At 41.4% G+C, this 21,970-nt stretch overlaps 1 protein-coding gene across 1 annotated transcript; it reads right to left on the bottom strand.

The window, feature by feature from the left end:
- Positions 1-9,407: 9,407 nt before the first annotated feature.
- Positions 9,408-18,180, bottom strand: LOC120670775 (ABC transporter B family member 28-like). Its single transcript, XM_039950922.1, has 16 exons — positions 17,719-18,180; positions 17,411-17,598; positions 16,681-16,704; positions 15,758-15,859; positions 15,418-15,508; positions 14,541-14,641; positions 14,330-14,380; positions 12,941-13,069; positions 12,173-12,235; positions 11,835-12,093; positions 11,290-11,438; positions 11,124-11,213; positions 10,789-10,923; positions 10,646-10,702; positions 10,495-10,551; positions 9,408-9,777 (listed from the first exon to the last, which is right to left on the bottom strand). Exons 1-16 carry the CDS (start codon positions 18,104-18,106, stop codon positions 9,541-9,543), a joined length of 2,121 nt encoding a protein of 706 aa, XP_039806856.1. The 5' UTR covers positions 18,107-18,180; the 3' UTR covers positions 9,408-9,540.
- Between the last annotated feature and the right edge of the window lie 3,790 nt (positions 18,181-21,970).

Genomic DNA, 21,970 nt, shown 5'->3' with positions numbered 1-21,970 from the left:
TTATCATATACAAAAGTAATGACATTTCGAATACTTTTATTATATATGTATTGTACCATTATCCTTTATGTGATATATATATATCATTTTTATAATTTTCACTTAATTATCAGACTCGAGTATAATTTTCATACAATAATATGGATTACTCAACTAATTTTATTTATTTCATGAAATTACATTCACATAAACACACTATACTCTCTCACTAACACACACAATCTCACTAACACACACACACTATCTCACAAACTCACACAATAGTCATTAATATCATGAAATTGCTTAATTTTATGTAAAATTCACTTTTTAAACGTCAATATCGTGATAGAATCCTCTTTCTGTCGAAAAGCAACAGCTTGAAAAAATTTGTTCACCTAATATATTTTTGCATGGTCAAAATAACAAATATGATTTCAAAAAAGTTAGATATTTCGTTGACCCAATCACTTGAATGAAAATTAATCATTTTTGTTGCATGTATCAAGTTTATATAGAGATAAAAAAAATTGTTCCATAATTTTTGGAATCATAATTTTTTAACTGAATTAACAAATAAAAGCCTATTTTAAAAGAGAAGTAAAAAAGAAACAAAAATAAACAAAAGATTTGGCGGGAATGAGGGAAAACGAGCCCCTTTTTGTCCCGGGTGGTAGATCCACCCGGGACTAAAGGTGGGCTGCGGGCTGGGAATTTTCCCGGCCCGCCCAAAATCACCTTTTGTCCTGGGTGAAGCCACCACCCGGGACAAAAGGGCCATTTGTCCTGGGTCGTGGCTTCACCCGGGACAAAAAGCCCCCACCCTATATATCTACCTTTCCTCCGCCTTCCTCCAACACTTGGTCAGTTCTCGATCTCCTCCTCACACGTGCCGCCACCGTCCCCTGCGCCCACCGCCTCCTGCTCGCAACCGTCGTTGTCCCGGAGCGCCGCCCCGAGCCCCCACCCCGAGCGCCGACGTCGTCCCTCCTCCCCGCTCGCGCCCGTCATCCACCGCCGCGCCACTTGCGCCGTCGTCGTCCTCGACCTCCGCCTCGCCCGTGCGACGCCCCGACCTCGCCATCCCGACCTCGCCCTGAGCTGCATTAGGTGAAAATGGCGCCGACCGTGGGCCGCCGCCGCCCTGGCCCCCAAACCCTAAATTTTGTGCAAATTTTAGTGAATTCGGTGTTAATTTTATTTATTATATATTAAGTAGAATTCAATTATTAGAATTAGGTGCAAATTTTGTGCAAATATTATTAGAATTCAATTTTGGATATATTATTAGAATTCAATTATAGATATATTAGTAGAATTCAATTATGGAAATATTATTAGAATTCAATTTTGGATATATTATTAAAATTCAATTTTGTATATATTATTAGAATTAAATTTTAAATATTTTATTAGCGACAAATTATGGATATATTATTAGAGAGAATTTAGAGAGAAATAGAGAAGGAAATATAGAATTAGAGAGAATTTCTATTATGATGTATTCATTATTTAATTATGTCATCCAAAGACTTTAATTTATCATGTATTTATTATTTTTTTTATGTCATTCAAAGAGTTCAATTTATCATGTATTTATTCTTTAATTATGTCATTCAAATATTTTAATGTATCATGTATTTATTATTTAATTATGTCATTTATATTACTTCTCGAGCTCGCAAACTTGCGCTAACACACAAATGTTTCCGATAGTTTCCGATTGTTACCGATCCCGACCGAATCATTTCCGATAGTTTCCGATCGTTACCGATACCGACCGTATCGTTTCCGATAGTTTCCGATCGTTACCGATCTAAATATGTGGATTATTTAGAGAATTTTCTTAAGGGTTTTATTTGTATTCATATTTTAATTATGATCGACCTGCGACACACAGACGCGGAAGACGAACAGTTCCTGTTGAATATGATTGCCGAAGGTCAAGGAGATGCCCCTGAACAAGCTGATGATGGCAGCAATACCGACATATATTTGAATATGTCTGGTGATGGAATTGAGCCACCATCTATTCAGGATGACGCTGCTGGTGAACAAAGTGCTAATGTACATATCACAACTATACTTACTTGTATTGAAAATCATATTTTCATCTGAATCTATATGAATACTATGAATGTTTTTTTATAGCCGTCTGGATCATCGTCGCAGCAGAAAAAGATGAAGCGAGGCTCGACAAAAAAGACTGGAAGGGCGGTTCATTATAACGGAAGTTGGTCCAGATGGCGAACCGATCGCTCCAGAAGCAGTCGCCAAAAAAATTCATAAGACAATCCAGATGTATTGTCAGGGACCACATCCCGATCAGCTTCAGGCTATGGAAAGCTTCCAATCCAAGCGAGGAACGGGATGCGGTACCTGAAAGAGAAAAAGAATGGTGCTGGCGGGAGCTTAAGAAAAACTTCACGGTTCCAGCTGAATCCGAAGAGATATGCAAGTGCTGGACCCTGAGCAAGATGGCCGAACAGCTGCAATCATTCAAGAAAACTTTGACGAAGAAATATATCAAGACCGGGACCACGCTCGTGTTTACCGGTGAGCTCGAAAAGCTTGAAAAGTCTTCAGAGCTTGGGCTTCAGAAGGTGCAGAAGGCCAAAGACAACGCCTCGAAGAAAGTGTACCATCACACTCTAGGCCAAGGAGGCTACAAGCTTGCAATACCCGAATGGGAGAAGATGGAGCAGGATCTGCTTGACAGAGGCATCCAACCTGCTACCATGAACTTGCCTGAAAGGTCAAGGACTTGGTTTTATGGTCACGGGGGAAGCTTGGACCCATTGACTGGGGCCTGCATCTATGGGCCAAACATCCAGCTAGCAGCCCAGAGACTACAGGAGGCCATACAATCAGCGGCCGAGGGAACATTCCAGCCGGATAGAGAGAGGGACGAGCTGACTTACGCCCTTGGGAATCCAGAGCATCCGGGCCGCACAAGAGGCAAAGGCGTGGTTCCGTGGAAGTATGGGTTCAGAGATTACATTGAACCATATAGAAGTCAGCAAAGAAGAAAGATTGATGAGCGGGAGCACTTGCGAAGGCTAGAGGAATGGCTCATGTCACACGATCAAAGACTGGAGGAAGAGGTTTAACGCCAAGTGGCCATAGCAATGAGCCAGCAACAGCAAGTGCAACCGGTGCCTCCAGAGCCTAATGTCGCAGCCGATCATCTGTCTCAGCGGAAAAGCAGCTGCGCTTCCACAGACGTCGTCGTCGAGCCAACGGGGATCCAAGGCCGCAGTTGAAGCGACGGCCCCACAGTGATTTCCAGTGTATGAGATCACCCAGCGGATACCTTGTGACCTGCAGACTGCCATTAAGAACTTAATGTTCACTGTTGCGTACGGTACCGCCATGCCAACCCAACCAGGCGACGTGTACCACGGGCAGCAAATTCCGACAGGATACACAAGAGTTGGCATAGAGCAGGTGTGCCAGGGTTGGGAGACGCTCGAGCTTGATATTCCTGGAGGCGATGGGGAGAGGACACTAGCAGAAGCCATTCATGGCTACATCCTATGGGATAAGCGCTACATTGTCCTAAAGTCGGATGATCGAACACCAAGACCAGCATCTCAGCATGCCTCTCCAAGGCCGGCATCTCCGCAAAACTCCCCAAGGGCAGCACTGTCTTGGCAAGGTTCACCGGCACATTCTCCATCACCATCATCTCATGCGACGATGAACACTCAAGTGTCACCATCACCCCCTCCGCCGCCGGCAAAGAAACAAAAACAGCCACCGGCAAAAAAGGTAGCTGCACTGCCTAAGGAGCCTCCAAAGAATAAGGAAAATAAGAAAAAAACCAAGGAGGCTCCTATTAAACCCTGGGACATGAACCTTGAAGAATGTGATCGGATAACTCAAGAAAGAGTTAAAGAGCACTTCAAGCCGAAGCCGGAGCCTGAGAAAGTGATAAATCTGGGAGATTTGAAATTTTTTAAGGGAATGTGCGAAGCAAATAAGAGAAAATTCATTCCAAGTGATCCCCCTTCAGACTACGACCGCACAATTATCAAAACTACTGAGAAAAAGAAGAGACAATCAAAGTCGTTGTCGTCCGACGTTCCACAGCTCGGAGCCCAAAAGAAATAATCAATAGAACCTCTCGTAGTGGGACAGACGACGCAACAACAAGACTTTATTACATTTTTGAAAGAATCAAACCTGACGACGGCTTAGATTGCAGGGGGAGAAGATATTCCAAAGGCTGATGTGGTCGTCAAATTGACGTATGAGCTGGGCAAATCTCTTGTACCCCCGAAATAGTGTTCGTGCTTCCAACGCAAATGTATAAGCTGCACCAGCACTACATGCGTGTGATGGCCGATTGCATCTTCATGCAGGGCGCAAAGATTAAAGATGACGATTTCTTACCGGGGGGGCATTATATGGATAAACTGGGAAGAAGTTTACCAACTATTCCATCAGGAGGACCTCGACATCTCAATGGTCGGCTTGTCGGTTCTGTAAGTATTTTACACTCCTTACGTATTGTTTTGCATGATCTCAACATACTGATCCCTTGATTTATTCGGTATCAAGTAGAATGGAGATACAAACTTGCAGGAGAAAGGGATACTCTCACCTCGGCTTCATCGACCCAATTACTTGTATTTGGAGGCTTCTACGCGACAATTCCGATGAGATATTCCAAAACTTGTTCAAGTACATAAGCGTTCATCACAACAAGCAAATGATATTGTTTCCTTACAACTTTGCGTGAGTGATTCCTTCCGTCTAACTCTTTCTATTCTGTAATCGAATTGTTTAAACCTTAACTACCAAGAACTGCCTCTGTATAATCTTACAGTGAACACTGGGTTCTAATTGTCATAATTCTCGAGAAGAGCCTACTCGTGGTTATGGACTCATTGAGGAGAAATCCAGAACAATACGAAGATCTTCTTAACATGATGAAAAAGTAATTCTACCACTACTCCGTCGATGACCGATAATTTGAATCACTTTGTTACTTTACTATAATTGTTCTAATCATGCACAGGGTTTGGAAACAAGTCGCTAAAAATCATCCAGGCAAATTGGACAAGGAATTGAAGATCAAGACAGATTTTGCGGTATGCACTTGGATAATTCGTTGCATGTTTCATTAGTTTTATTATATATTTGTGTAAATACCTGATAATTTCTTCTCTCTTAAAGTGTATGAGGCAGGAACAAGGCACTAATTTATGCGCATACTATGTATGCGAGAACATCCATGGTCTGGTAGGTCCTCCAAGGGCCTGGACAGATTGGGAGGAGGAAGTAAGTAAAAAACTTATTAATGTTTGAACTCGTATTTTAATTAGTCAAAATTAATTATCCCCTTTTTCCATAGGTCGAGGAGATGCGCGATAAACTCATACCAGTGGAAAAGATTATGGCGATTCAAGAACAATTGTCCGGATTTATTGTTGAGCAAGTCCTCGATCTAAAAGTCGAATTCTACTATGATAAACAATCTCGTATTGACAATCACAGCAAATATGATAATATACGCATATATATGTAATTAAGAACGAATATACTTATGTAAATATATATGTGTATGTATGTATTATATTTCTATTTATGAGTATGTATGTATTATATATATAAGCACTCCAATAATATATGTGTGTGTATATATATATAATATTGGTCCTAGACATTTTCATATGTAAAGGAATTCACACGTATAGATATATGTATACATATATATAAGTGAATTAATTTATATATAAAAACTATCTAGGACAAATATTATATAAGTAACTATATAATATATATATATATATATATATATATATATTTATATATTAGTGGAGATCATACACACTGAATTCCAATACATAAGTTTAATTGAAATACAAAAGTATAAATGAAATAGAAAAAGAATTGAGAAAAGGAAAATAGGAAAAAAAAGGGATCTTTTGTCCCGGTTGGCAACACCAACCGGGACAAAAGGGTGCGCCAGCCACGTGGCGCTGGCAGCACCTTTTGTCCCGGTTGCTAGACCCGGGACAAAAGGGTCCCCCTTTTGTCCCGGCCTGACGTTCCCGGTTGGAAAAACCGGGACAACAAGGGTTTCCCAACCAGGATAAATTATCATTTCTGTAATAGTGATTCAAACTCGAGCTTCGATACATATTGAGTTACACACACCAACCAATTCAACCCAAAAATTTAAGCTGATAGAGAAATATAGACGATTCACTTATACTTCAACACACACGCTTCCACTCTAGTTCAGAGCCACATTGTCTCTTTTTCCTCCTCGGGATATAAGAATTCACTTTTACCTTTAATTTATATTGAAAAAAACGTCATTTAGTGAAGCCTATGTGCCAGTATACACGGGATTCACCATATCGCATAATAGACTTGTTTCTAAATATACACAGTTAGATATCATTAATTTACACTTGGGTTCAAGTGCCCAACTCAACACAAGCAGGATGCAAAATGACATCTTCGACGTGCGTACTCAGAGGGGGGGGGGGGGGAGAGAGAAATCAAACTCGATTCGTGTCAACCTATATATTATGGATGCATCATAAGATGACACTATTCCATCAAATTGATTATGCAAACTAATAAGGTCCGTGCGTGCGTTTATAGCACTCAGCACACAAAGAGCCAGACAGAATTGACGCTAATATAATCATGAATACCGGAATACCGGTTGCGCTTCTATCAGATCGAGAGGATCTGAAGATCAATTCTACTATACATTTCTGCTTTTTGTTGCAGCTAACAAACACAACAGACTAGCCGCCCCGGATATAGGAACTCGATGCAAACAGCCCGCGACAGTACGGCGCTGTTCCTTTTAGATTCTCTGCCTCAACACCAACCCATCCATGCATCCCTGTAAGTCATCATCTTCACTCTCCCCGTACGTTCATTTCTGAAGGGGTTAGAGCAACGCAATGGCTACTCCTCCGAATAAGTGCTTTCTGATCCTCTTCCTCGTCCCTTTTGCCATGGTCGCGACCATGGCGGCGATCGGAACCGAAGCATCGGCCACGGCTGCCGCTCCGTCACCGGCCAACGGTGTTGTTCTGCATCCGGAGGCCGAGTACAGCATCCCCGACCTGCCAGTCCCAGCGCTGCTTCATTGCCCTCCGCTGTTCCCGAAGATCCCGCTGATCCCCTGCCACGAAGTGCCATCGCCGCCGCGGCCGGAGGTAAGGCAGTGCCGGCCGTCGCTGGAGAAGCTGATGCCGTGCGCAGGCTTCCTCACCGACCGCCGCGTCTTCGCGCCTCCGGCCGAATGCTGCGCCGCCTTGGATCCGTTCTACGACGAGGATGCAGCCGCGCTCACCTGACTCTGCCACCTCACCGACGGCGGCATCGGCGAGCTCCTCCTACCGGCGCCCCTGAATCGCAGGCGCATTGTTCCCCTCCTGATCGCGTGTGATTTCCAGATTAGACCGGATACGTTTTCCGATGTCTGCAACGCGTTGAGTAAGTCGTATGGCTAATAAGCTTCTGCATCATGATCTTTATTAATTATATCTAGATAAGACATGTTTGTTTTTGGAGAACTAATGTGTAATAGTGCATTCCGGTTCATCAATCATCAGAGGACCGTGTTCCGCCTATGGACCTTCCTAGTCCACCACCATCGGTACATATTCTCATTATTTGCACTTACTATTTTCTCACCAAGCGAATTGATGTATATGATGATATGACTTTTATTTGTGATCAATTTCATGCATCGGGTTTTGTTTTGTATTCTGGTCAATTTAGCACATCTGGTTTTGATTTTGCAGAAGGATCAACATTGGTACTTGGTAGCAGGGAGAGGTTGATCGATTCTGTTCTTCTGTCAGGAGTACCATCAAGACATTTAGTCGTAGTGTGTTAGGGATAAGTGCAGGCTCTTTGTAATTATTTGGGAGCTACATGCAAGTTTAGAACTGTATTTGCCAAGCCATTAATAATCAGGGGCAGTCATTGCGCTATGAAATCATATTGGTAAGGAAAAGTCTAAATTACTCTCTTGAAATATAGCCAAAGTTTGGATAATTCCTTAAACTATGGTTTGGTTCATTTTAGCCCCAAATTATACCCTTTGGTTAAAATTACCCCCTAATACAATATCTTTTACATTGCTCTATGCATAAGTGGAGTTTTAAGTTTAAATTTTACAAAATATTAGTACACATCATAACACATGTTAGAGAAAATACATCATAATTTTATTATTATTTTGATAGGTTAGGATAATTAATAATAAACTAATCATTAAAGTTCAAATTATAAAAAAAAGTAACGATAAAAAATTATATAAAATTTAAAATTGAACATGGAGAAATAAAAAAGATAAATTGTATTATGGGATAAAATGAATTGAATTGCATAATTTAAAGAATAAATTAAACCAAGTTATAGTTTAGAGAGTTATTCATGAATTGCATAGTTTAGAAAATAAATTGAACCAAGTTAAACGAATAAATTGAACCAAATTATAGTTTAGAGGATTATTCAGACTTAGAGACTTTGGCCATATTTCAAGAGAGTAAATTTAACTTTTTCTTATTGGTAATATCGATACGCCATTCTGTTAGTTTAGCTTGTGGGGTTCTTTTCTTCTTTGCGTCCCAACAAAGACTATCGAGCAATTTTCAAATGTGTCAGTGTCGTATAAACGCTACACACAAAAATTATATTCCCAAAAGATTTTTTCTAAAAAAAATCCATTTAATCTCCTCTATATACAACTACAGATAGAAGCTGAGGAAGAGTGGACAGGTTGATGGGCCTTCAATCAGTCTTTCAAACATTGAGTTCAGTGCAGTCAATTATCTCTATATGACACCATGTTAGATGAAATTGGTCATCCTTTATTTTGATTATTATTACCCGAGTTCACATGATGTGTGTTTCCTGATTCATGTACAGCTGCTGTGGATTAGTAACAAACTATAACCTCTTTCTTTTCTATGGATAAACTATCCTCTAATGATGTAAAAAGGAGAATAGAATAAAAAAATGCACCTTGGGTGCACTCGAACTGTTACTCGATCGTTGACGCGTTATTAACAGGGTTTTTTTTCCCAATCGGACACCCCAAACCGGAGCACTCCGATTCCGGTAAACCGGACCGGTTTGACCGATTACCGATAGAAACCGGTCAAATTCAAATTTGAATTCAAAAAACTCAATTCAACCGGTCCGTACCGGTATACCGACCGGTTAGACCGGTTTACCGGCCGGTTTGACCGATTTGAATTCAAATCCAAATTTAAAATCGCATGTGTAACCGGTTTGGACCGGTATACCGGCCGGTTTGACCAGTTTATCAAGTGGGCCTTAATGGGCCGTCTCATTTTTTTCCTTTTCTTTTTTATTTAACTTTAAATGCCCGAAAAGTATGTTAAACGAACAATTTTTTGAGAAAATTTGACACCATTAGATTCGTCGCACCTTGAAGTATTTTTAGGATTTTTTTGGGAATTTTTCATTTTTTTGAATTTAAATTTGAATTTTGAATTTGGGCCGGTTTGATACCGGCCCAAACCGGAACCGGTTCCCACCTAACCCTGGTTATTACTCGAAACCAAGCCTCTGTGTCCCGACAAGTGATGCATAGCTGCCTCCCTTAGCCACCAGCTCGGCGTGCGTCCCCAGTTCAGTTATTTTGCCCTCTGAGCAAACAGCAATTCGATGTGCATTCTGCACGGTGCTCAGCCTGTGGGCAATCACCAGGGAAGTCCTTCCCTTCATCAAGTGATTGAGAGCTTCCTGCACGAGCCGCTCACTTGTCGTGTCCAGTGCGCTAGTGGCCTGCAAACAGAACGAGTCTTCAAAGTAAACCCGATGTATAAGTATAACGTACTGGTGGCAAATGAAACAGGGCATGCCATCAATATGTGCTGTTCGTTCAATTGTAAATTCATCATTTGAAAAAAAAAATGGAAGATTTAAGGTTGATCTACACAGCAGGATGTGTATCCATCTATCACGGCATTAGTATAGAAAAATGGCAGACTTACATCCATGTGGTACTGTAAAAAGGCTAAAGGTCTCCCCTGGACGGCGACGTTTTTAGAACTATGCTAGACACTCAAAACACTTGGCTTTAGCTAGTACAAATAACTATTCTCAAGTTGATACTTGATTCCCGGTAACCTTGATGGTCTCCATATGTATTCATGTTTTTTTTATTTTACTAGATCAATGTATTCATATCTTTGAGTTCCTTCTTAATCCATACACTAAATGGCCAAACCAATGCAAACCTAGTTATGTGCCCATGCCTAAATGTTAACATATCCATTCGACCCAAACATGGGCCATAGTTGTAATTTATCTTTATTATCTCCTCTGTCACATCACATAACATCAATTGATCCACGACAATCTTCATGTGCATTTGAACATTTCCTTCCTAGGTTTACCTTTTTTCTTACACATCAAAATTAAGTTATTGCCAAATCTGGATACAATTTTTGAAAATATAAAGAATAGAGCTAAGCCAGTTCAATAGTAAGAAATGCATACCTCATCAAGTATTAGAATAGGAGCATTTTTCAGAAGGGCCCGTGCAATTGCAATCCTCTGCAAAGCAACAAATAAAGAGTGTAAAGTACGTGGCTATGTAAGCATGGCTATGGAACAATTATGAACTCTAAATATTAACGTAGAAGATTACCTGTCTTTGTCCCCCACTTAGGAGACTGCCTCGTTCACCAACAAGTGTGTCATACCCCTAAAATTTGAAATGAATAAACACTTTTAGCATATAACTGAAGATAGCCAATCAATGATAGACCCTACGATAAAGACTTCCCCTACCTGTGGAAGAGAAATGATGAATTCATGAGCATTGGCGGCTTTAGCAGCTTTTATTATGTCATCCTTGGAGACAACATCATCTGGGAGACCATAAGCAATATTTTCTCCAACAGAGACCGAGAAGAGGACTGGATCCTTCATAAAACAAAAATAAAAATTTCTAACAATAACAGCTGCTTTAAATAAATAACTACACCCACCATGTATAAGAAGGTTTAAGTAAATATATGAAATATCATAACGAGAATGAGAAAAGAACATGTTTCAATCCTCCAAATATAATTTTGTAGATATAGAAGCAAAAATAAATGGTGTGGAAATTTGTAATGGTATACCTGATTCACTAGAGATATTACTCGAGACCACTCTCTTTTGTCAAATATGCGGATGTCTTCTCCTGCCACGGTGATGCAACCTTGAGTTGGCTGCAAAAACAGAGAACACTCAGTTGTTGCTACAATAATGAAAACCTATCAGTATCACACATATAAGCAGCAGCACCTCATAATACCGTGCTAGAAGTTGCACCACAGTACTTTTGCCAGCACCACTAGGCCCTACAAGTGCTGTGACTTTTCCACACTCAATTGTAAGATCAAGGCCATTTAAAATCTCCACATCAGATCTCAGTGGATAAGAGAAATGGACATCTGCCAGAAACACATGAGGATGAGTAAAAATGCCACATATCTGAGAACGTTATGTATTCATGCATTAGGTGTTGGATGCTGCAAACACTTTTCACATTTAAAGAAACATAATCAAAAGGAAAAAATATTGAATCACTCTCATTAAATGCTAAAATATGTCTATATTTTAAGAATCTGATGCCTGGACATATTCATCTTGATTATGATTTTTATACAAAAAGGAAGGTGGAGTTAGATGAAAATATGATGAGCTTATGGCACAATTTTAAGTTACCAAAAAATTCGAAACGAAACTTAAGGAGCAATATGCAGAATAATAATATATAATGCAAACCAAGGTGAACTACAGCAGAAGCTTAAATATAAGGTAAACCTAGATACAAATGCAAAACAGACCTTTAAGATGAATGTCACCAGACCAGGTTAGATTACTACAGCTACTGGATGATTTCAGTTCTGACATGAAATGTTTGTTAACAGAGCCATTTTCATACACTCCGCCATTGGAATCTTCAAGCTCTTTGCTGTCTAGTTCTTTGGCTAAACCATATGCAAGTGAATCGTCAATGTCCTTCGCTGACAGAATAGAATTTATTCTCTCTATAGAAGCCAATGTGCCACGTAGATCACCAAGGGTATTAACAGCTCCTTGAACCTAAAATATATGTTCAGCATAACTAAATATCCACTAAAACAACATGAAACTACAAAACTTCTTGAATATTGCTCCTTACAGCAAAGGTTAACGTGAAGGTGTAACCGATAAAAGATGCCATGGTCCCAACAGACAATTTTCCCTGAAATGATCGATCATTTTTTTATTCTTGATCAGCCAGTCCAAGGTTGACAGCATCAATGAAATTCAAAACACAAACAGGGTACTAGTGGCGATACTAATTATTAAAACTGAGTATATTCCTTTCTTTTGCTAAACATACACATAATCAATTCCACTACAAGCTGCAGGTGCTCTCATGCGAATAAATTTGCTACAGTGATTCAGAAGTATTTTGATATAAATTGGTGTGCTCATAGACACCATGGATATAAAATTAAGGGTAATCTATAGAGCACTAGATTCAAGCATTTTCAGAGTCTAGTATGGTAATATACTTATCACCATATGTGCCAAAAGTTCTAAAACGCTAGAAAATCAGTAGACTCGTAGCACAAACATACAAACAGTAGAGCACCATCGTGGAGTTCAAGCTGTAGCTGATGCAGCATTGATCATTGGGAGAAATCTTAAATACAACTGAATTGTAAAAGTGGCAAACTAACTACATAGCCACATATTCAAGGAATGGAACTAGGTGCATCACAAATTAAGCTTACCAACTCCGTAACTGTTCCTCCACAGCTTACGCCTTATATGTTACACATTGAAAATATATATTATTTTTTGAATGATACATAACTTTCCACAATATAACCAATGAATGCACCACATGTACAAACAGAATAATGCATATATTATAGTTCCAAGCAGTTCTGTGGCTTACCGCGTTGACCTTGCTTCCACCAAGAATGTAAAGTGCCAGTAGTGATACATAAACCACTACCCTTGTTAATGATTCATTAGCAGATTTCAGCACTCCAAGTTTTGTGCCACTATTTTGGTAAGCACGTGCCTGTTAAACCAGAAAAAAAAAGAACTGGTGAGCTCATGAAGTGTACTACAGCCTCTTTGGAACTGAATGTGAGCTTCATGCTCTTTCGGCATCACTGTGTTTCAGAGTTCAGGTGAAGATGGAATAAGGGGAATCAAATAGAATAGCTGCGGCAGTTCAAGAAGACAATCAAAATCCCAGTATCATGGATCACACAAACATTCGCCTATGCATCCTGATTCTTAGGGCTCGCAACAGGACAACTACTACAGAGGCAGATAGACAGCATGGGTGGAAGGATATTAGCGCTTCTAGGGGAGAGGGATAACATATACTGCCTCGATACGGCCTGGCCCAAGAAAGCCAATATCCCCTAGATAACCCTACATGTAAACAACATGCAACTTGACTGGCGACTATTCCATTCAGAACGAGCAGCCACCATCGCTCCTCCTTGGATACACGCTCCAATGCCGCTCTTCATATCGATGTTGCGTCTCCAGGCACCAGCCCGATGCCCCTCAGATCGACGCGCCACCAGTGTTGCCGCTCCTCGTCTTCCCGTGCGTTCCAAAACTTCTCCCAAATCACACTACATTCGATCCCCCATCCTTTTTTCTCATTCGTCTAATATAGTAATATCCATCTGTAGGAAGGATAGATTTCGTATGAATCATGGGTTATATTGCATTGAGCCTCGAGGGTGAATATATAGAGGTACAAGACTAGGAGGGCAAGAAGCCTCCCAGAGATATTTCCTGTACTACCAAATATACTCTAACACCATCCATCAATGCTAGCCGCTAGTCAGCTGTTATGTGTAGATCTTGAATGCTTCTTGTTTGTTTTTCTAGTTAGGAATGGCATCGGCAAGTGGAAGCTGAAAATATGGAAGAAGGGTAGTGGATGAAGAAGTCTGAGGAAGGAAGAAGGCATGGCTGAAGAAGTCTGAGGAAGATGTATATGCCGTGTCACCATGTCGCTCTTTTTGGCAAAAATGGTGAATCGCCGTGTCAGATACATAGCCTGTCCCACACGCTTGTGAGAATCAGTGCAACGAAATATTCCCAGTGGCAGAGACAAGACTTGGGTTGTAGGCCCAAAAATTCCACAGAAGCCCCAACATTCAAGGGATTTCGGCCTATTTTAACAAGCTCAGACCAGGGCCCATCATAACTCTAGCTCCAACTACGTATACACCCTCAGTCATGAGAATTATTAATAGAAAACCACAATGATTGCTAAGTATAAGAGAACAACAATAAAAGACTCATGGCTTACCAAATTGTCAAACAAAGAAATTTGTCGTTTTTCACCGCCAAAAGTCCGGACCTACAAATGGACTTCTGAATCAAGGATAGCTAATACAGTTAACAGGTATAGAAGATAAGAGGAGATAAACCATTTCAGTAACACAAGAAAATAAAACCTGTGAAATCAAAGCGACGTTTAAATGTGCTTATGTGCATGTCAATAAAACAATGGCACTCACAGTACGAATAGCTGAAAATGTCTCTGATGCACAATCTGATATGCGCGCTTGCACAATTCCGTAAGATTTAAAAGTAGGAACAGTTGACCTCTTGAAAAGAGCTGGTTAAACAAAACCAGAAACAGCCATGTCAAAGGATACGTAAATTTTTTGAAGATACGTAACAAAAAGTGACAATACCACTTCAGCAAAATATTATTTTAGAAGAATGTAGTATACTCAGTCACCAAAATATGAAGAAAATCATTCATGAAATATATGTAACGTAAAAAGATATTTGTGTGGAGCTGGACAAGGAAATTTCAGAAAAAAGTTGTATGACATCCTAAAATATAGTGTTGAACATTTGTGAAATGTAGCTCGCTCAAGAGTCAAGAAGCAAGCAAGATCTTAATTTGTGCAAAAAAAAATGTGATAACATAAAACAATATAAAACATCAAAAGAAAGCTAATTACTCCTTGCCAAGCCTATTTGTCTTGTAGCTATCTGGACAAAAGAATCATGTTTGATGACCAAATACTACTGTACAGAATTGACTGCCCTATGAATATTTACACAAGTGGAACTCACAAATCAACATGATCTGTATATCTATATACAGACCACATAAACAGGACAGTTATCTCTATCATCAGAGGCCTGATCGCTTTTCAGCATAGCACCCAATGTTCCTCGACATATCCAATACCTTGTCAAGCGAAATAAGACATCCACGCAGCAAAGATTAAGTTTTAACTTTTAAGTTGACCCATAGGATAGAGGATACAAGAGATCTGATTCCATCATTATATCCTAACATATCTTACTACTTTGTTTATCAAAATATGCCCTAGCAATAAGTGATACATGCATGGCAATCAGTTTTTAGAAGATTACCAACTAGAACGGAGACGGAGACCATTAGGAGCCCTAGAACAGGAGCTAGTTCAGTAGATAGTGTGAAAAGTATACAAAGTGTACCGGTGATCTGAAAAAGTAAAACAAGGTGAATATCTTAGAAGACCCTCGCCTGAAATAAGGTATAAATAACATGGAGTTATGGACCACTGAATTCATTGAGTATATGATATCCAGAGAACAGAATGTGAAATATGGTTGAAGTTAAAATTTCAAAATAATTAAGTACACCACAGAGGTTTTGTAATTTTACTAATCAAACTCTTAGCACTTAGCAGTATCTATCAACCTTACATTCTCATAGTGTAAAGTATCTTGCCTCAGAGAGTGCCCTTAGTCCGCGATCTCTAGATATGTTGTCACTTACAACATTCTTCAAGGAACCCAAATCAGATGTCAACAAACCAGTCAATTCACCAACCTGCCATCAAACGGTAGTAAGATATACTTCAAGACATGAAGCAGATTAATTCTTTCTAACTTGTTGATACAAGTTTCTTATGTTTTCATGGCACTTGATATACACAGTACGTCAGTAAACCATAGCGATGACGGCTATGGGCATGTAGTACAGAATGGGGACTTCTCAGGATTCTGATGGCAATGAATATGTAGTAAAGCATGGGGGCATCTCGCCATCTTAGACCTTAAGAAAGAGTGCCACGTGTAAATTATTAGGGTGATTTAGGAGTCTTGTGATACGCTTAAGAAGTTTATGGACCAAGATGTGCAATTTAACAGTTTAAGGACCTCAATGACACCGCAGGACAAGTTTTAAGGACCACCAGTGCATTTTAATTTTTGTTAGAAATAAAAAAATGGAACTTGGGTTGTAAAATTATTTATTATTTACAAAATTTTCAAAAGAAAATACTTTTGTAAAAAAAGGTACCCTACACATTGCATTATAGACTAAATAAGCTAAACCAGTGATACTGTACTAAAACTAGTCAGCATGAAAAAGCAAGATAGTTCTGTTATTTTTGAGTATTTATAGACTGCACAACAATTAGCACCCATTTATGCCATTATGGAAGAAGCATCACATGTTACCGGTAGCAGTAGAAACAAGAACCGTATGCTTTATTTCCAATCTACAGTACTATGGACAATATCTTAAAATGGATGGCCATGTTTAAACACGTGGGGAATGTGCATTTTGCTATTGAGGTTTTCTTCCCTCTTAGTAACCGTCATGATTGAGTATGAAGGCAGCATTGTCATTGCTAGGTAATATGTTACCTTGTGCCGATCAAAAAACACCATCTGCAAAAACCAGAAACAAGAAAATTTTGAGAAAAGTGCCTTAAGTAAGGAGCTATGGACAACAACAATTAAATACAAGCTCTTTTGGCAGGTACGAAATTAAAAATGCAATGAGAAAATGTGACATCTAATAAGTTCGAGAAAGAAAATATTGTATGCATTACCCAAAAGAAAATTATAAGATAAACTACCATAGTACTGGAACTTAACAGGCTATGAACAATCATAAAGAGGCGGTCATCATCGACATGTACAATATCTAATGAACTGGAGTCTGGGTACTTCACGAATATATTTTTTTCGAGAAGAGGCTCGATCCCATTTCCATTCCATTTCACGAATATATAGATAATTTGTTAACTGTCAGGTACTAGTAAGTTCACCTAGTAGAACTGTGTTGAGTGCCTCTGCAACCTAGGAAGCAAATGGCATGAATCATTTCACCACAGCACAAGGACTAACTTCAACTTTTGGCAGAATTGGTGGGCAAACTAGTGCTCTGCGCCACAAATATAGAGAGCTGCGTAACAAATCAACAAATATAGATTCAACTATGATAAATATCTAACAAGCACATACGACACCATTATCTAAAAAAAAGCACTATGTTTGGTAAATACAAAAGACAAAACTACAATGCAGCACAACAGTAGGGCCTAAATTTCAATGTCCAGAAATTATAGCTTTGGTCTCGAAGGAAAAGTACCTTTTGGATCAGAATCCTCCGAAATATCTGGCTCCGCAGCCTGGCCATAACCTGCTCCCAGATGACGGTCATGTTGACCACAAATATGATTGTGAAGATGGGCTCCAGCGTGTACAGCACCGCGATCTTGGACAGCAGTCTCCACAGCGGCTCGTTCCCCCGCCCAATCAGCGTCTCGAAGAACCTCCCTGCAGCACAAACGCCACTACATTTCAGAAAACAATAAGGCACCCGACCCGAGGGATGCGAGGCGCGCCGTGCCGTGCCGTGAGCGCGCAGCGCTAGCTGCCCCTCAAGACCCCCTTCACCTGAGAAGAGAGGCATGGAGAGGGTGCAAGTGGTGCAGGCGAGGAGCGCGGCGAGGCAGAGCGCGATGCGGGCCCTGTGGCGCGAGAGCAGCGCCCAGACGCCCGCCCAGGTGAGGGCGTCGGAGGACGAGATGGAGGCGGCGACGTCGGCCGCCGCGGCCGCGGCGTCGAGGGAGGGCGCCGCGTAGGCGGCCTCGGGGCCTGGCGCCGGCGCGGAGATGTAGGCGCGCGGCGGGCGAGCGAGGCGGAGGAGGGGGCGGCGGCGGGAGGCTGGAGAGGAGGGGAGGCGGGTCGGGTGCGCGGCGGGGGGAGGCGGAGCTGGGGCGGCGGCGCGGGAGGAGGGAGCGGGGGCGAGGAGGAGGCGCGCGCTCCAGGTGGAGATCGCCATGGCGCTGGGCCGCTGGCGGCTTCTCCTTCCGCCTCGAAGCTGCCAGGGTTTTTGGCTTGGTTTGTGAGGCGGAGAGGAGGGGAGTAGCCGAGTAGGGATTAGGGAAGCGGCGCGGCCGGGGGACAGTGGGCGCACGCGCCTGTCAGGGGATTTGCGGCCACTGTTTGGGCTCACTAGAACTTGAAGCGCGCTTCGCGCGCCCTAGCGTGACAACCATGAATCTTAATAGTATAAATAAATGAATGAATTAAAGAGCATTACTTGAAAACTTATTCAAAACATATATAAAAAATTATATCAGGTATACCTAATATAGCATTGCTTTGCTAAGCCTATGTTTCCCTTTTCTTATTCTCAAGAGTCAATTTATTACAAATATTTGATGATAAAACTTTGATGCATGGTGTGATGGAGTTGTGATGATGAATAGAAGCTCAGAAGATCTGCTATTAATTCTTCAAAATAGAGTTGCATGTTCCCAATTAACATCTACACTATACCAACGATAAGAATGTAACAAATCATGTTCTTTTCTATTTATTTTCTTCTTTTGTTTATTTCTTTTGTTTTTTTCTTCTCTTTCTTATTTCTCTCCTTCTATTTCTATTTTCCTTTCTTTTTCCCAATCCTTTGTATCCATTTATTTATCAATTCTCTCTCTTTCTTTCTTTCCTGATTACAAATCTCATGTACGTAATCTTTGTCTGAGTTTATATTTTATCATTCTTATAATTTGTATCAACCATGTTTGTTTCTTTCATAAGATATTAGTAGATCTATACATAGTTACCTATTACTATAGTACCAAACTATTTGATCACAATTAAGAGCAAGCCATGCTTAATTTATATTAATTTATTTGTATGGTGGACTCATAAGTTGGGGGTGTGAAATAATTTATTTCCTTTATATGCTAAGTTGTTTATCTCATGTATATATACTTATAAAAATATATTTTTTCAATGTAGATGTATTTGTTCTTCATATAAAATTATTTATCTATGTGTAACTAATTTTTTTACAAATGCATAATCATATGTTCACTTTGAACCTAAATACTGGTTGATATTTATTTCTATTCTTTATCATATACAATTAAATGTTGGTGATATTTAATATTTTGTTTGTAGTATATTATTATTTGGTCACCAAGTTTAACTATTTTATATAAAATATTTATTTCCAATAGCTAAAATTAATTATTTAGTGTAAATAATATTTTTAAAATATGATGCAAACATAGGTAACTGGGTCTTGTTTTAAATATTTTGTCATAAAAAATAATGGTGCAATTCAAATTTAATTTGGATTTTTAATTTGATAGTAATAGTTTTTTAGTTTTGAATTTGCATACACTTGGGTTACGTCAGCATCGTTCTCCTGTTAGCTAAAACTATCATCTTGTTGTACGCGTGGAAACAGTTCCGCAGCTGGGTTGATGACGGGCCATCGTAGCGTGGTTCTGCAGTTGTGCTGATGATTGCCCATCTAATATATCCTCCTGGTATGTGGAATTATCACGTAAAGTGACCGCAACCCGAGCCCCATCTATTGCTTTTTCCCATCGTTGCAGGTGGGATAGTCACAGTTTAGGACCCATCAGTCAAGCTGAACCCATTTCACGCTAATTATGATCCCAAAGCGATTATGTGGCCAATCCTTCCATGTCTAGCATATCATGGGCCTTTTTTTTGAATTCATGGGTTATTTTTTATTCCTCCCTCAAATAGCCCAAATAACTCTATAGGGAGTCAAACAGGTGGGTTATTTTGTGGCTATTTAAAAATAACTCATCCCCAAAAACTATCCCCTCAAGAGGTGATATTTGAGTTATTTTGAGTGGGGTCCACAGCAGCAAGAGAGATAGTGGGGCTGCAATGATTGGAAAAGTGCATTAAATGCCAAATAACCTTTTGATCCAAACATCTCAAGGGTTATTTTGGTGGAGAACTATTTTGATCCAAAAAATAACTCTAGAATAGTTCTCCAAACAGGATTATGGTCATGGTGCACGGAGCCTCAAAGCTTGTCTAGGCCTTCAGAACCTAACCTGTTGTGCAGTACCATAGGTCACAGGCTTACCTAGAATGATGTGGCGTCACGCGGAGAGCAGCGCGCAGCCGTGAAACGCGGAGAAGGCCGGAGGGGGCACCTGTCTTTAAGAAATCCGATGCGCAGCCGAGCAGCGGTTATCCGTTGAAAATTAGAACTTTTTTAAAAACAAAATAAAATTAGATCCTATCATCAAAAGAACCGACGTTTAGCATTCCCTCTATCCTAAAATATAAGATATTTTACTTTGTCCTAAATCAAAATAGTCTAAATTTGACCATGTTCATAGAAAGAATAATAATATTTTAAATGTGGCATGAGAACAATTAAATCTATTATGAAATATATTTTTATAATTTACTTATTTGATGTGTTAGATATTAATATTTTTTTACAAATTTGGTACTATGTTGATTTATGTCAAAATAAAATGTCTTACATTTAAGAACGGAGGGAGTATGTGCCAACAAAAGGTTCAGCGCGATGGTCGGCAATCCAAGTATCCAACGTTATAGTTATCTACTTTTTTTATTTGCCTCTCATCAGTTTTGCCATCGCCACCGTGCTCTTTCACCGCGAGCGATCCCCTCCCCACTCACAGATGGCCCGCAAGCCTCCCCATACCCGCAGGCGCGGCAGCGGAGCCCGAAACCGAGGCGGAGGCCGAGTGCCTCGTGGCTCTGGCCGAGTCCGAGCTCTCCACGGGGGGCATCCGCATGGCCCACAAGCACGCCCGCCACGATGACCTCCTCGCCACAACCACCAACATCCACGTTATCGACGCCTCCTTCCACTTCGCCATCCTCTCCTGCCCTACGACAACTCTGCCTCACCGACCGGGGTGGGCAAAATATACCGAGAACCGAGAACCGAACCGAAGTTACCGAGAACCGGAACCGAAGGAACCGGAACCGAAAAAGTTCGGTTCCCATTCGGTTCCATGATCAGAAGAACCGAAGTTTCTCAGTAACTTCGGTTCTTGGGTTCGGTTCCCCCGAAGAACCGAAATTTGACCCACTTAAACACTTGAGCCCAATATATCACCGGCCCATATTGAAACCATAGGTCTAACCCCCCAGTCCCCCATCCCAATTCCACCCCGCCGGCCGCCGTCCGACCCCAACCCCCACACCCCCGACGCTCCAGGCTCCAGCCCCCCCCCCCCCCGTCCGACCTCACCGCTCCAGGCTCCAGCCGCCACCCCGCCCGACGCTCGACCCCGAAGCTCCGGCCGCCGCCCGGCCACCCCGCCAGCCCGCCCGACCCCAACGCCTGGCGACGCGGGCGCCGCCGCCCCCACCTGACCCCCGAGCGACACCAGAGCAACCGCGACGCCGTCCCCCACGTCGCCGCTGGCCACTCAGCCGTCGGACACCGCCTCCGCCTGCGCCCGGCGTTCGGCGCTCGCATCCAGGCCCGACCCTGCGCCCCTGCCCAGTGCGGCCTGAGGCGCAGCGGCCGGCTGGCCGGTGGCCGCTTCCCCTCCAGGCTCCAGGCCTTCCGCGTGCGCCCTGCCCAGTGCGGCCTGCGGCACTCTAACCCCCTACCCCAGTTGCCTTGGCCGGCTCCGGCCGTCCGGCGTGCGCATGCTCATGTGCCTACCTATGAAAGTTCGGTTCCCTGGGTTGGAACCGAGAACCGAACCGAAAGAACCGAAACCGAATTGGCTCGGTTCCTATCTATAAAAAGAACCGATCGGTTCCTATTTTTCAAAAACCGAACTTCCACAAGAACTGAGGAACCGAACCGATCTCCGCCTCCGCCCCCTTCCCCCCTCTCGTCGCCACTTCAAGTCCTTAGTCAAATCCCTCC

Source organism: Panicum virgatum, chromosome 2K, assembly GCF_016808335.1.
Source record: "Panicum virgatum strain AP13 chromosome 2K, P.virgatum_v5, whole genome shotgun sequence".
Classification (NCBI taxonomy): Eukaryota; Viridiplantae; Streptophyta; class Magnoliopsida; order Poales; family Poaceae; genus Panicum; species Panicum virgatum.
This window is presented reverse-complemented; position numbering and strand designations above follow the sequence as displayed.